The sequence below is a fragment of the Podarcis erhardii genome (genome assembly GCF_964252035.2).
Source record: "Podarcis erhardii genome assembly, chromosome: 2".
In the NCBI taxonomy this organism is placed as follows: domain Eukaryota; kingdom Metazoa; phylum Chordata; class Lepidosauria; order Squamata; family Lacertidae; genus Podarcis; species Podarcis erhardii.
Window position 1 is genome coordinate 19,251,082 of NC_138498.1, and position 16,812 is coordinate 19,267,893.

General features: G+C 44.0%; 1 protein-coding gene across 1 annotated transcript in view; it reads left to right on the top strand.

Moving 5' to 3' along the window:
* The window catches only part of STXBP4 (syntaxin binding protein 4), a 136,031-nt gene that overhangs the window by 41,043 nt on the left and 78,176 nt on the right, over positions 1–16,812 (top strand). Inside the window, exons 12-13 of the mRNA XM_081849703.1 lie at positions 12,214–12,279; positions 14,866–15,042. Of these exons, the coding sequence (XP_081705829.1) occupies positions 12,214–12,279; positions 14,866–15,042 (243 nt within the window). The remainder of the gene's footprint in view (positions 1–12,213; positions 12,280–14,865; positions 15,043–16,812) is intronic.

A 16,812-nucleotide genomic window follows, 5' to 3' on the forward strand; every position in this document is an offset into this window, starting at 1 on the left:
CCTCCAAGTATAGGGTTGCCATACATCTGGAATTTACTGGACATAGCCAGTTAACTGTAAAACAAAACAAGAAACAACAAAAACTCAATAACCTTGCCAAAAAAGGCTCAACAACTCAATTTTCACTTTTTGAAATATGGCACCCCTATAATGCAAGTACTTTTTGGTTTTTAAAAAGTAGATTTTTAAATGGAATGCATTAAAATAAATTTGAAGGAGCGTAGCAACTGGAGTTTGTGTATTCTTTATACCATGTTGACCCCACTGAGTTAAAATTATTTGGCTTGATTTTGAGGAATAAATGGGATAACTGTTTCTGCTTCTCCAAGGAAGGTCCAACTCAACCATTGTTTATATTTGTGTGTGTGTGTGTTTGTGTGTGTGTGTGTGCGCGCGCACATATGTATATGAGCCTTCCCCACTTATGGGCTTCAAGTGGGCTACAGCAGTTTTATGTTAGTACAGGGGTACCTCGGGTTACATACGCTTCAGGTTACAGACTCTGCTAATCCAGAAATAGTATCTTGGGTTAAGAACTTTGCTTCAGGATGAGAACAGAAATCGTGCTCCGGCGGCGCGGCGGCAGCAGGAGGCCCCATTAGCTAAAGTGGTGCTTCAGGTTAAGAACAGTTTCAGGTTAAGAACGGACCTCCGGAACGAATTAAGTACTTAACCCGAGGTACCACTGTCAGTCTTTTCCCTTAGGGACTCTCAGTCTAAGACATTCAAAAGGTTTCAGGGGTAAAGGTAAAGGACCCCCTGGACGGTTCAGTCCAGTCAAAGGCGACTATGGGGTTGCGGCGCTCATCTCGCTTTCAGGCCGAGGGAGCTGGTGTTTGTCCACAGACAGCTTTCCAGGTCATGTGGCCAGTATGACTAAACCGCTTCTGGTGCAACGGGATGACGTGACGGAAACCAGAGCGCACGGAAACGCTGTTTACCTTCCTGCCGCAGTGGTGCCTATTTATTCGCTTGCACTGGTGTGCTTTCGAACTGCTAGGTTGGCAGGAGATGGGACAGAGCAACAGGAGCTCACCCCATTGCGCGGATTCAAACCGCTGACCTTGGGCAAGCCCAAGAGGCTCAGTGGTTTAGACCACAGCGCCCCCTGCGTCCCTTCAGGAGTAAAAGAGACCATCCAGACCTACAGTGGTATCTCGGGTTAAGAACTTGATTCATTCCAGAGGTCCGTTCTTGACCTGAGGTACCACTTTAGCTAATGGGGCCTCCCGCTGCCACCGCTGTGCAATTTCTGTTCTCATCCTGAAGCAAAGTTCTTAACCCGAGGTACTGTTTCTGGGTTAGCAGAGTCTGTAACCTGAAGTGTCTGTATCCCGAGGTACCTAAGCTTTAGCAAGGTAGTAGCCTCATATGCTTGCAGACCATAACCCTGAAGGACACCGCACTGGGTTACAGTGTGGGACTTGTATCAAGGACTAACTAGCTAACAGCAAACCTAGTGGCTAACCTTTGACCAGATAGTATCTCTTAGCCTAACGTATCTGGCATTACTATTGTGAGAATAAAGGGATGTATGCATATCTGCTTTTTGGGCAAAAGACAGGAAACAAATGTTGGGAAATGCTTTTAAATATCCTCCCAGTTCATCAGGGGCACTTTTTTAAATGGCTCCAAACATCTTTCTAATCCAGAGTTTCCCAAACTTGGGTCTCCATTTGTTTTTAAACTACAACTCCCATCATCCCTAGCTAGCATAACTCAGTGGTCAGGGATGATGGGAAATGTAGTCCAAAAACTGGAGATCCAAGTTGGGGAACCCTGATCTAATCAATTAATCAAACTAAACATTGCAGACCTGCTTTCATCCTGTCGTTTTTATTTTCTCATTGTCTTTCAATGACTCCCAGCTTTTTAAATGATATCTCTTCCTCCTCCATTTATGTGTATGTGTGTTTTCTTAAAAAATATATATTAACAATTTCAACATAGCAAATTATCAAAACAAATCATTTTCCTTGTTTCTGCCCCATTTTTCCCCCTCCCCTCCCTCCCTCTCTCCCCCCTACGACTTTCCTCAGCTCCTCTCTCTGATTTCTCATCCAATGTTAACTTCTGCATATTATAAAACTGTATACATTCTTATATTATCTATCTTCTATGTTGTGCCTCAATAAATGTGTGTATGTTTATTCAAAACCTGCCAGGGAGTCCAATTCATTTTGTTGTTTTTTTAGATAATTCGTAAAAGGTTCCAATTCTTCTTTGAAGTCACAGTTGTCCTTGTCTTGTACAAAACAAAACAAATTCCTTCCAGTAGCACCTTAAAGACCAACTAAGTCAGTTCTTGGTATGAGCTTTCGTGTGCATGCACACTTCTTCAGATACACTGAAACAGAAGTTTCCAGACCCTTCTATATAGTGAGAAGGTGGGGAGGGGTATTACTCAGAAGGGTGGTGGGAATGGGTGATTGGCAGATAGCTGTGATGAGCCTGTTGACGACTCTTAACGACTGCAATAGGTCTTACAGGAAAAAGCAAGGGGTGAAAAGGTGAAAAATGGCTTTGTCATGTATAATGAGATAAAAATCCAAGGTCTTTGTTCAGACCAGGTTTCTCCATGGTTTTAAGTTTGGTGATAAGTTGTAATTCAGCAGCTTCTCTTTCCAGTCTATTTCTGAAATTCCTTTGTAGTAAAACAGCTACTTTGAGATCTTGTATAGAATGTCCTGGGAGATTGAAATGTTCTCCTACTGGTTTCTCTGTCTTGTGATTCCTGATGTCCGATTTATGTCCGTTTATTCTTTGGCGTAAGGTCTGGCCTGTTTGTCCAATATAGAGAGCTGAAGGACACTGTTGGCATTTTATGGCATACACAATGTTAGACGATGAGCAATTAAATAGTCCCGAGATGGTATGTGTGATGTTGTTGGGGCCAGTAATGGTGTTGTCCGGGTGTATGTGGCAGCAAAGTTGGCATCTGGGTTTATTGCAGGCTCTGGTGCCAGTGTCCGTGTTAGGTCTGGTTGTAGTATTATTGTGGGTTAGGAGTTGTTTAAGACTGGGTGGCTGTCTGTAGGCAATGAAAGGTCTTCCTCCCAGAGCTTGAGAAAGAGAACTGTCATTGTCCAGGAGAGGTTGTAGATCTCTGATGATGTGTTGTACTGTTTTAACTTGGGAGCTGTATGTGATGACTAGAGGTGTTCTGTTATTTTCTTTTTTGGGTCTGTCTTGTAGCAAGTTCTCTCTGGGTATCAGTCTGGCTCTGTTGATCTGTTGTCTAACTTCATCTGTTGGGTATTTTAGTTCTAAAAAGGTTTGCTGTAGATCTCTTAGGTGAGAGTCTCTGTCTGTAGAATTGTCTTGTAGTTTGCATGTCAATTTTGCCCTCCCTTTATATGTTTTTAATCCAAATCTCACCAATCGGTGGTAAGTTCATCTTTGGTAGCTTGGGAAGTGTGTTTGCTCATTTAATTGTCCATTCCATAAAACTGATTTTCTTTTACGTCGCATGGAGATAAGGTTCCAAGCAATAAGTAAGGTATATATTTCTATTCTTACACGAGTGCTTTTGGAAAGAGAGATTGGGAGGGACAAACCTCTCTTTAAACTGTTACTTATTATAGGCATTCTTTAATTTTCTACTGGCAGAAGGTTTCCTACTCTGTAATTTAGATTTCAGTAGTGCTCTGCCAGCTTCATGGAATAATCACTGTTCCTGTGCGACTGACTGTAGTAAGACTTAATTTGTTCAGTAATAAAAGAACATTTCTGATTATGTCCCTTGGACTCGCCCCCAGGATAGAAGTCTCCGTAGACTTGCACAATAAGTCCTCAGTGCTGGCAACCGCTGTTATTGCCGTTGCTACCTCTGCTACAGCTGAAATGTTTTTAATTTGCTACTACATTGCTTTCCTTTTGATCGTTTAGTAGTAGGTCTTCTTGGATTTGGGGGTGTAAGACTTTAGACAGAATTCACAAAGTCAGCTGTAAAGTCAGGAAGTACAGTCTCTCAGGGATTCCTTTCCACTATTTCTCTTGGCGGGGAGAAGAAGAAATGAAATCTCAAAAGGTGCACAGGGGGGGGGGGAGTTTATTGGCTCAGCGCATTTTGTGACATAGTTCCTCAGGGGGCTGCCATCAGAACAGGGGAGGGAGGCGGGGGGGGGGGCTGTTGGGATACAGAGAGCCTCCAAAACTCCAGCGGTGGGAAAAGCCACACCTCCAGTGGAGAAGAGAGGGAAGGGGCCAACCAAGTGAGGAAAGGGCTCGAGGATGCTGCTGAGAGACCCGGCGCCTCGCTGAGCTGGCCAGCTTGCGCAGAGGGGTGAAACGCAAGTAAGGGAGGCGGAGGTTTGAGGTGTCGAAGTTCTTATGTTAGAGGAGAAGCCAGAAGGGGGTCACTCCCGGATGCTGCAAGTGACTAAGACGGACATGAACTTTGTAGATCTGCACTGTAAATAGTTTGCACAATAAAACCTGTAAAAGACAGGTCAGAGTCCTGCCTGGTTACTCACGAACAACGACCAGCAGCATCTGACAGGTGCTTGGATTATAGGTAAAGGTAAAGGGACCCCTGACCATTAGGTCCAGTCGTGGCCGACTCTGGGGTTGCGGCGCTCATCTCGCTTTATTGGCCGAGGGAGCCGGCGTACAGCTTCCGGGTCATGTGACCAGCATGACTAAGCCGCTTCTGGCGAACCAGAACAGCGCACGGAAACACCGTTTAGCTTCCTGCCGGAGTGGTACCTATTTATCTACTTGCACTTTGAGGTGCTTTTGAACTGCTAGTTTGGCAGGAGCAGGGACCGAGCAACGGGAGCTCACCCCGTTGTGGGGATTCGAACCGCCGACCTTCTGATCGGCAAGTCCTAGGCTCTGTGGTTTAACCCACAGCGCCACCCGCTTAGATTATATATTTGTCTAAAAGAATTTTTGCTCCGCTTTTCAGCTGAAAACAGTCTCACAGAGAGGCTTGCAGTGATCAGAAATACAGTCCCTGACTTCAGGCTTGCAATCCGAAGGACACGACACAAAAGGAAAAAGGGATGGGGGGAGAGGAGCAAAAATGAAAACTTGGGCCCTAGTTCTTTCTTTCAAAGTTCACCAAGCCATTCAGGCCTGACTTCTGCTTCCTCTCCCTTTCATGGCAGTTGTTAGCGAGAAGAAGAAGACATTGGCTGATGACACAGCGTTTATGCATCAAAGGCTCCGTGATTAAAAACGTGTTTCACGATGATGTCAAGGGGCCAGTTTTACTGCTTTGAGATGCCATTAAGAGAGGAAAGGGCAATAATTCCCTACTCCCCCCTTTTGTAACAGAACTGGCACCTGTTTATATTTAAGCGACCTGTGCTCGCTGTTTATTCGTGTGACAGCCACATCCATAAATAAAAAAGAGAGAACGTCTAGGCCATGTTTGCAGAAAGAAGGGGAAAGGAAGAGCAGGAAATACTGGCTGCTCCTCTGTGTGGCTGAGAAGAGCACACTAATTTAATGATTTTTCCTCCCTCCAGTTGAAAGCATACAGGTCATCGTCTTCCAACCAATTTAGGTCACCCCTTGGCTTGATTATTTCAGGTGGACCTGTGAAGTAAATAATTGCTATTGATCAGAGGTTTGGACTGACGATCTAAGAGCCTGCAACCCTGACAGTGCTCACAAAGCAACTTAATATCCTGGAGCCAGAGAACTCCTGCTTCTGCAAACACATGCACAACACATAGATATTAATGGGAACGAGTGAAGTCTGTGGTGTTGGCAGCACTGGATTAGTGACCCAGGAAAGCTGGGGTTTGATTTAAATCTGTGCTGAATGTCCTGGGAAATGTGACCCACTCTGGGGTGGCAGCGTTCATCTCGCTTTATTGGCCAAGGGAGCCAGCGTACATCTTCCGGGTCAAGCGGCATGACTAAGCCGCTTCTGGCGAACCAGAGCAGTGCACGGAAACGCCGTTTACCTTCCCGCCAGAGTGGTACCTATTTATCTACTTGCACTAGCGTGCTTTCGAACTGCTAGGTTGGCAGGAGCAGGGACCGAGCAACGGGAGCTCACCCCGTCCCAGGGATTCGAACCGCCGACCTTCTGATCGTCAAGTCCTAGGCTTTGGTTTAACCCACAGCGCCACCCATCTCCCTTTCTGCTCTCTTAGAACTGCGCAATCACAACTGTTGCCACCCCAAGCATGTGAGATGGAAGGAAGAGCTGCTAGATTAGACGGTTAACTTTCAGGACTGAGTTGCCCCCACTCTTTGTCATTGTAAGAAAGAGGCAAAACCTGCCCTGAGCTGCTTTGTGGGGGTTTGCACAGGACACCCTGATTTCAAAGCAGCAACACAGCTACCCTAACTCAAGCTCGTAAGCAAGAGTTGCTGGCAGCGAGTTGCATCCTCTGTTGCAGGACTGGGCGATGCCTGGTTTTCAACATCGCCATATATATTGCCAGCTAAACATTGCGATCTACTGATAAATCACAATGTCTGAAATAAGGATGGAGCTATGCAGAGGCGTCGGCTGACTTCATGGTTTCCCCGACATTGTGATTTTTGCTTAGCACAGACAGACACATCACGATTCACAATACAGTGGTGCCTCCCAAGACGAAAAGAATCCGTTCCGCGAGTCTCTTCGTCTTGCGTTTTTTTCGTCTTGCGAAGCAAGCCCATTAGCGGATTAGCGCTATTAGCGGCTTAGCGGATCAGCTGATAAGCGGCTTAGCGGATCAGCTGTTATGCGGCTTAGCGGATCAGCTGTTAAGCGGCTTAGCGGATCAGCTGATAAGCGGCTTAGCGGATCAGCTGTTAAGCGGCTTAGCGGATCAGCTGTTATGCGGCTTAGCGGCTTAGAAAAAGGGGGGGAGGAAAAAACCCCCGCAGGAACTCGCAAGACATTTTCATCTTGTGAAGCAAGCCCATAGAAAATTCGTTTTGCGAAGCACCTCCAAAACCGAAAACCCTTTCGTCTAGCGGGTTTTCCGTCGTGCGAGGCATTTTATTGCGGGGCACCACTGTACAGTGTTACCTTGGGTTAAGAACTTCATTCGTTCTGGAGGTCTGTTCTTAACCTGAAACTATTCTTAACCTGAAGCACTACTTTAGCTAATGGGGCCTCCTGCTGCCGCTGCGCCGCCAGAGCACGATTTCTGTTCCCATCCTGAAGCAAAGCTCTTAACCCGAGGTACTTTTTCTGGGTTAGTGGAGTCTGTAACCTGAAGCGTCTGTAACCCGAGGTACCACTGTATATTGCCAGGTCAAAAACTATGAAACCGAGATCACGCCATGGACTTCAAACAAGTTTTGGACTAGATGCCTGTGGCCTGATCCAACAGGCTCTTACGGTCTTCCATTGAGGAAGTTGTGGCGATCACACACAGGGCCCCCGGACGTTTGACAGTCTATTGACCCTGTGCCACCACTGCAATTGCTTTTTCCGCTGCCACCACCCCGTATTTGACGGGGACACACAGAGTCCAGTCAGTTGTTAACATAAACAAATAATCAAGTTTCTTTTTAAATGCAGGAACAAGCTTATGGTTTCAGTTAGTTTTCCTTGACAGTTTCTTAATCTTAGTTCCTAACAACTTCAAACTGATTATTCCCAACTTTCTATCTGACTCCACCTAACAATTCCTCTCACTCTCTCACAATACAACTCGACCAACCCACACCTAAACCTCCCTCTTCCTTCTTCAACTCCCAAACCTCAACTGACTTTCAAAACCTCCCACTCTAATTTTTATTCCCCCCTTGCATTCTCACTGGCCAATCACGTCACACCTATTTTAACCCTTTCCTTATAACCCATCCTAGGAGGCAAACGCCACATTAGCGAATAAGACTTCATACTGTACATGAGATATGATAGCCACCTTCAGATATCTCAAGGGCTGTCACTCACATGGAAGAGGGAACAACCTTGCTTTCTCCTGCTTCGGTGGGTAGGACTTGAACCAATGGCTTTAAGTTACAAGAAAGGAGATTCTGACTAAACATACAGCAAAAAGCTTCTGACAGTAAGAGCTGTTGGGCAGTGGAACAGTCTCCCTCAGGAGGTTGCGGACTCTTCTTCCTTGGAGGTTTTTAAGCAGAGGTTGGATGGCCATCTGTCATGGATGCTTTAGCTGAGGTTCCTGTATCTCAGGGGGTTGGACTATAGATGACCCTTAGGGTCCTTTCCAGTGCTACAATTCTTTAATTCTATTATTCTAGATCATAGCTGGCCAATGCCTTCATTCTGAAAGACCACTCTCTTATTATTAGTATTTTATTTATTAGTTTTATATACCACCTTTCATCAAAAGATCTCAGGGCAGTTCACAGAATTAAATACAGGATAATAACAAGTAAGAAAACCAGTGTGGTGTAGTGGTTAAGAGCGGTAGACTCGTAATCTGGGGAACCGGGTTCGCGTCTCTCCTCCACATGCAGCTGCTGGGTGAACTTGGGCTAGTCACACTTCTCTGAAGTCTCTTATTATTATTTTTTTAAATAATTTTTATTAATTTTCATAAACAAAAAACACACAAATAAAAACATTCATAAACAACACATGACTTCCCCATGCCTCCCCTTCACTGCACCCTTGTTTCAATTTTTTTTAGCAATCCTTCATTCCATTTCTATATTTAATTTCCCTCAAGATTCTCTTAACTTAAATATTTACAGCTATAGTTCTCTGTTTCTTACCCCTTGACATTTTATCAGTCTGAGATTTTGCAACAGTTCTTAAGATATATTTTAAATTTTTTCCAATCCTCTTCCACTGTCTCTCTCCTCTGATCACGGATTCTGCCGGTCATCTCTGCCAGTCCCATAAATTCAGTCACCTTCGTCTGCCATTCTTCCAGAGTAGGTAATTCTTGCATCTTCCAATACTTTGCCAGGAGAATTCTTGCTGCTGTAGTTGCATACATGAAAAAGGTCCTATCTTTCTTTGGTACCAGTTGGCCGACCATGCCCAAGAGAAAAGCCTCCGGTTTCTTTACAAATGTCCACTTAAGGATTTTCTTAATTTCATTATAGATCATTTCCCAGTAGGCTTTAACCCTTGGGCAGGTCCACCAAAGATGATAGAAAGTTCCTTCACATTCGTTACATTTCCAGCATTTATTATTGGGCAAATGGTATATCTTTGCAAGCTTGACTGGAGTCATGTACCACCTATAGATCATTTTCATTATGTTTTCTTTCAAGGCACTACATGCCGTAAATTTAAGGCCTGTGGTCCATAACTGTTCCCAGTCAGCGAACATAATATCATAACCTAAGTCTTGTGCCCATTTGATCATAGCTGATTTAACCGTTTCATCCTGTGTATTCCATTTCAGCAACAAATTATACATTTTAGACAAATTCTTAGTATTGGTCTCTAACAATTCTGTTTCCAGTTTTGACCTCTCCTTCTGAAATCCTAGTTTCCTGTCCTGCTTAAAAGTCTCATTTATCTGATAATAATGTAACCAGTCTCGAACTTTGGATTTTAGTTTCTCAAAGCTCTGTAATTTAACTTTTTCACCGTCATATTCTATAATTTCACAATATTTTGGCCAATTAGAATCCATGTTAAGTTTTTTCACCGCTCTAGCTTCCATTGGTGACAACCATCTGGGTGTTTTATTTTCCAACAGATCCTTATATCGATTCCAAACATTATACAAAGCTTTCCTGACAATATGATTTTTAAAGCCCTTATAAACCTTTGCCTTGTCATACCATAAATATGCATGCCAGCCAAAATTGTTATCATACCCTTCCAAGTCTAAAATGTCTGTGTCTTCAAGAAGTAGCCATTGCTTCAACCAGCAGAAAGCTGCTGCTTCATAGTAAAGTCTTAAGTCCGGCAGAGCAAACCCCCCCCCCCTATCTTTTGCATCAGTTAAAATCTTGAATTTTATTCTGGGCTTTTTGCCCTGCCAGACAAATTTGGATATATCTTTCTGCCACTTCTTGAAACAGTCCATCCTATCTAGAACTTGCAATGTCTGGAACAAAAACAACAATCTCGGCAATACATTCATCTTAATAACGGCAATTCGGCCTAACAAGGATAGTCTCAACCTAGACCATATGTCAAAATCTTTCTTAACTTCCAGCCAACATTTCTCATAATTGTCTTTGAACAAATTCACATTTTTAGATGTTAAATTCACCCCCAGATATTTCACTTTTTTTGTTATTTCCAAACCAGTTTCCCTTTGAAAACTATCTTTTTCCCCCATCGTTAGATTTTTTTCCAGCACCTTTGTCTTCTGTTTATTTAATTTAAAACCAGCCACTTGACCAAATATTTCAATTACTTCGAAAACTCTTTTTGTGCTGGCTTCTGGCTGCTGCAAAGTCAAAACTAGGTCATCTGCAAATGCTCTTAGCTTATATTGTTTAGCTCCGAGGTGTATTCCTTCAACCAGCTGGTCCCTTCTAATCATATTCAACAACACCTCCAGGACCGATATAAACAATAGAGGGGATATTGGGCAACCCTGTCGTGTCCCTTTTTCTATTGGGATCTCGTCCATAACCACACCATTCACAATTAATTTAGCTTTTTGCTCAGAGTATATTGCACCTATACCGTTTTCAAAATTTTGGCCTACCCCCATCCCATGGAGATTCCTCTTCATAAAGCTCCAAGAAATATTGTCAAAGGCTTTCTCCGCGTCCACAAAAATCAAAACTGCTTTTCTATTTATATCAGTCTCCAATAGTTCCAAAATATCTATAATGTTCCTTACATTATCTGACATATGTCTCCCTGGGAGAAAGCCTGTTTGGTCCTTATGAATCTCCTCTAACAACACTTTTTTAAATCTTTTTGCTAAAATGTCTGCAAAAATTTTATAATCCACATTTAAAAGTGATATAGGGCGGTAGTTCTTAACTTGATGTTTCTCAGTTTCTGTCTTCGGTATAAGTGAGATAAATGCTTCTTTCCACGATTCGGGAGCCTTTTTCCCCTCCAAAATTTGGTTACAAACTTCTTTCAATGGTTGTATTAGCCATTCCTTCTCTGAAGTCTCTTAGCCCCACTCACCTCACAGAGTGTTTTGTAAGGACGCGGGTGGCGCGGTGGGTTAAACCACAGAGCCTAGGACTTGCCAATCAGAAGGTTGGCGGTTTGAATCCCCGCAACAGGGTGAGCTCCCGTTGCTCGGTCCCAGCTCCTGCCCACCTAGCAGTTTGAAAGCACGTCAAAGTGCAAGTAGGTAAATAGGTACCGCTCCGGCAGGAAGGTAAACGGCGTTTCCGTGCACTGGTCTGGTTTGCCAGAAGCGGCTTAGTCATGCTGGCCAGATGACCCGGAAGCTGTACGCCGGCTCCCTCGGCCAATAAAACGAGATGAGCACCACAACCCCAGAGTTGGTCATGACTGGACCTAATGGTCAGGGGTCCCTTTACCTTTAATAACAAGTAAATTATCAAAACAGCAAAATGATAACCCCCACTCTGTTATCTTGGAAGCAGTGGTAGAGATTGTCTTGCCCTCCCTCCTGGGTGTTCTGACTCTGCAATAAAACTGGCAAAAACTCAGTAAGAATTCAGAGATTTGGCTGAAATATGCTCTAGTAGTATGAGGTCAGCAGTCTGGGACAACAAAGGAGCAAATCTGTTTTCTAAAAGGTCCTAATTGGTCCCCTTAAGAGACAGACCAGTAGAAGTTCTTTATTTCTGATACTTCAAATGAGATAGAAATATAGAGAGAAATGCTGCTTTTCCTTAAAAGTAAAACTCTTGATCAGTTTTGGGTTATAACGTAATAGGGTTAAATAGATAGCTGTTTTGGGGAGGGGCGGCTACAAAATCTGCCAGTATATGATTTTTTTTGAGGGGGGGGAATGTTCTGTACATTCTTCGAATCTCAACCAAATTGCACAGTCAGAAATAATGGCAAAAAAAGGTGTTCAGAGTGGCTAAGATAAGGAAATGTTTTAAAGAGACATTGCCAAGGAACTCTGTGAGATCCTACAAGATCACTTACCTATAAACCAATGGAGAGAGAGAAAGGTGCATCCAGTTTATTGAGAAAGAAGAGGCAACACAGAGGATATTCTTGTATAAAATGAGCCTGCACACCATACTGAACTCTGTGAATGAAGTCTATAGGGAAATGCCTGTTCGACTCAAATCGTTGGCTGGCAGCTGCTTATGGAGTTCATTGTAGCAACAAGTGACACTCATGATGACATTCGGATTTCCTTCATTCAAAGAGCCTTGGAATTCTTACTGCTTAACTAATGCTTCTCTCTTTTGCATTGACAGGAAGAGTTGGCCGAGTCCGAACATAGGAGAAAACAGCTGGCCGAAGAGCTGCAAATTGCCAAACAAGTAAGCGAAACCGTCCGCCAAGTCAGAGTTGTTGCGGAATTTTCCTTTTTCTTCTCAGGAGGGCACCAGCGATGTGACAGTGGCAACCGTGATTTAGCACTTTTCATCCTTGCGGTTCTCAGTTCAGTGTTTCCCTAGCTGCTGCATAGAGCTGTGGTTCCTGTAATTTCGTATTTCCTCTCAATGACTTGGCAGGGCCAGTTCATTGACCAGAGCAGGACTTGCCAGTTTCAGTGTGTCAGCAGTCCTCAACGTTTTCACTTCCAGCTTTAACCACAATCTGCCTGACGGGACCATATTTTGATTTCAATTTGCAAGTTTTTCATCCTGCATCAACATCTTTCCACTTGCTTTTCTTTGGGATATCGAAATGCAGGGGAGGGGAGGGTCCCTGTACTTTTCAATAGCAGCATGAGACCCTCCCATTCATCCTGCTGTGAGAGGTCTAAGCTTTCTCTTCCTTTTCTGAATCTGGAAACCCTGTTTCCCCACACCCACCATCCATGTCTTCTTAACTCTCAGCTGTCGTGCTGCTTACCTCCTATTATGCTATGGTATCTCTACTGCCGGGACAAGGGTGGCGCTGTGGGTTAAACCACAGAGCCTAGGGCTTGCTGATCAGAAGGTTGGCGGGGGTGAGCTCCCATTGCTCGGTCCCTGCTCCTGCCAACTTAGCAGTTCGAAAGCACGTCAAAGTGCAAGTAGATAAATAGGTACCGCTCCAGTGGGAAGGTAAACGGCGTTTCCATGCTCTGCCTCTGGTTTGCCAGAAGCGGCTTAGTCATGCTGGCCACATGACCCGGAAGCTGTACGCCAGCTCCCTCGGCCAATAAAGCAAGATGAGTGCCGCAACTCCAGAGTCGGCCACGACTGGACCTAATGGTCAGGGGTCCCTTTAACTTTACCTTTATCTATACTCCCATGCTACACCAGTAATGCTCTGTTGGTTTATTCTCTTTATGAGATCTTCAAAAAAATATTATTTTTTAAATTGCCCTTGAAACAAGATCCTGAAAAATCCTCAGTTGCAAATTCACATGTTGCTGCTGCTCCTGATTATATCTATATAATTTTTAATTAATTTTTCTGTTTTACAATTTAATGTACTCCTTTATACATCCTTAAGATATCAATGACTTCCCTTCTTCTCTTTCCATGGTTCATTTTACATACCATAAATCCCTGCATATTTTACAAAAACTAAACCATTCAATATTCCCTTATTACAACCATCAAAACTTATTTACATTGTTGATGTTATCTTAATGCTGCCAGTGTTTTCAGCTGTGCACAGTTATTTCCCATATATGCAATAAACATTTTCCAATCTTCTTTAAACATATGTGCTTCTTGTTCTCTTATTCTGTGTTAAGTCTGCAAGCTGTGCATATTCCATCAGCTTAAGTTGCCATTCCTGTTTGGTTGGGACCTCGCTCATTTTCCATTTTGGGGCTAACGAAACATGGGCCGCAGTAGGGGCATACATAAATAACATTTTTTGACACCTGGGAATATCCTTCTGAATTATCCCCAACAGAAAGGACTCAGGGTTTTTTGGAAAGGTACTTTAAAACATTTTTTTTCTATTCATTATGGATCATTTCCCAATACTCTTTTACCCTTTTACAAGTCCAATTCTGTTTATGAGATCTTAAAAAAAACTTCAACTTTAGGTTTTTCCTTGAAACAAGATCCTGAAAAATCCTCAGTTCCGAATTCACATGTTGCTGTTGCACCTGATTTTTAATAAATACCACAAGTGGGGCTTGCTTGTGATATTTTTGGGTCAAGCCTGTAGGTTCTTGCTGAGAATTCCTGGAGCGTTGTGCAGTCATGCCAGGTGTAAACAGGAATGTTTCTGAAACTCTCAGGCAGGCCTCCCCCCCCCCTTTTTTTTCCACCAGGCAAGTGGCCGGGGAGCAAGGTTGAAGCCAAAGGCGTAACAAAAGCATGGCTAGATGTGCCAGCATCTGGCTGATTCATGTTTCTGCCCACGCATGTTTTCAAAGGGTGAGCCCATGGCACGCTTTCCGCCAATGCAGTTTTCAGCATTGCAATATGCCGTGCGTAAGGGACTTGCCAGCTGCTTTTCAAAGCTGATTAGATCATGGGTGGCCAACACTGCTGCACTACAGCTCCCTGTATCCCTGACCACGCAAACTGGGGCTGATGGGAGCCGGAGGCTAACAACAGGAGATGTTGGCTAAAAAAAATCCCAAACCCTTCTATTTATTAAAGAAGAAGAAGAGTTTGGATTTGATATCCAGCTTTATCACTACCCGAAGGAGTCTCAAAGCGGCTAACATTTTCCTTTCCCTTCCTCCCCCACAACAAACACTCTGTGAGCTGAGTGAGGCTGAGAGACTTCAGAGAAGTGTGACTAGCCCAAGGTCACCCATGTGCATGTGGAGGAGCGGAGACGTGAACCCGGTTCCCCAGATTACTCTTAACCACCACACCACACTGGCTCTCAGTAGAGATTCGTTTTTAATTGCATCTTCAGAAACAGTTTTGCTTCATTGCCCCCACCCCACCCCGTAAAGTTGGTGTGGTTTTTTTTAATATTTGGGGGTTTTCCCCCTACAGGAAGCCAAGGCATCGGTGGAGGAGGCGAGAGGCCTGCGTAGTAGAATCCATCTTGCAGAAGCTGCGCAAAAGCAAGCTAGCGGCATGGAATTGGACTACGAGGAAGTAATCCACCTGCTTGAGGTCGAAATTGCTGATCTGAGGGCTCAGCTCGGAGATCATTGTGGTCAAAATAAAGTAAGCACCTCGGGAGCAGCTCGGAGAGTTGCCATGGTTTTTCCTCGCTGTTGTCATGTATCCCGTCTTTCATTTTTCTTCCTTTTGTTCTCCTAAAGTAGGTCACTGTTTGTCTTGTATTATTCAATAGATTGTGTTGTGGAGGCAGCAGAGGGAGGGCGAAACGAAAGCTATGAACTCGCTCTTCTTCGGAGAACTCTTTTTAGTCGGGGAAAACTTGAGCCACAACCTTGCTTGGGTGGTCGCTGGCCAATGTGACGCAGCTCAAGGTTAATTATTGTGGAGCCCACAACTTGCTGGGATTTCACATTTGTTTCCCTATTAACTAATATGTTGCATAAAAGCGTTATAGTTTAAGATTTAAGTTATTCTATCAGTGTTTAATGGTTTTATAATGATTATTTTTCTATGTTCTTAGCCGTTTTTATCTGTAAGCCACCTTGAGTCTCTGTCAGGGGAAAAGGTGGGGTATAAATAAATACAGAATAATAAATATAGAACAATATTTCAGTTTAAGAGCGTGTTCCAAGACATGGAAAACCAAGGCTGCAATCCCATAGCCACTTAATGGAGTGAGCCTGAACAGTGGTGTAGCGTGGGTTGCCAGGGCCGTGCAGAAGGGATGGGGGGGAGGGAAACAGACAGAGTACGCATGCGTGTTAAATTGCCTAAATTGTCTGTGTCACCCAGGAGATCCTGGCTGCAGAAATAAGAAAAGAATAGTCATTTTGTTGTTTGGAGAGGTCACTTTTTGGTTCTCATGGAGAAACTCTTTTCAACAGAGCCCAGCAAGGGAAGCGCAAGTTAATACAAGGCAGCACCACTGAGCCTGAATGAACTCTGTAAGACATATACAAGAATTGTGCTCTAAAGTTTCTAGGCACCATCAACTACTGTATGGAACCAGCGTTCTTTTCCGCCTTTTCATTTAGGTTAGTGAAGGTGCAGGTTCATAATAATAGATTTGCTGTATCCAGTGGTCTTTCCATATCCTGAAAGACCCGCACATAGCTGGAAGACACATAACTATCAATTCCCATTTATATAACTCTGAAAGATACGGATGCCTTGTATGTCCTGTATTTTGAACCCAGTAGCCTTTAGCTGCCAGCTTTCAAAGCGTGAGCAGGTACCACAAATATGCCCGCTTTCCCTTGCAGTAAATCATTCTGAATAAAGAACCAAGGTCACGGGCCCTCTGCTATGGCCAGAACAGACTCCGCTAGGAAATGCCACAATTGAGATGATGCAGAAGTTCTGACGTGTTCACCCATGTAAATGCCCACTAGATGATGAATCTGTGGCTCTCCTGGTGTTCCTGGACCGATGCCCTGACCAGGGTTGCTTGAGCTAATGGGAGTCCAGCAATATCTGGAAGGACACATGTCCTCATGTTGTTGTTGTTGTTGTTTAGTCGTTTAGTCGTGTCTGACTCTTCATGACCCTATGGACCAGAGCACGCAAGGCACTCCTGTCTTCCACTGCCTCCCGCAGTTTGGTCAGATTCATGCTGGTAGCTTCAAGAACACTGTCCAACCATCTCGTCCTCTGCCATCCCCTTATCCTTGTGCCCTCCATCTTTCCCAACATCAGGGTCTTTTCCAGGGAGTCTTCTCTTCTCATGAGGTGGCCAAAGTATTGGAGTGTCAGCTTCAGGATCTGTCCTTCCAGTGAGCACTCAGGGCTGATTTCCTTTAGAATGGATAGGTTTGATCTTCTTGCAGTCCATGGGACTCACAAGAGTCTCCTCCAGCACCATAATTCAAAGGC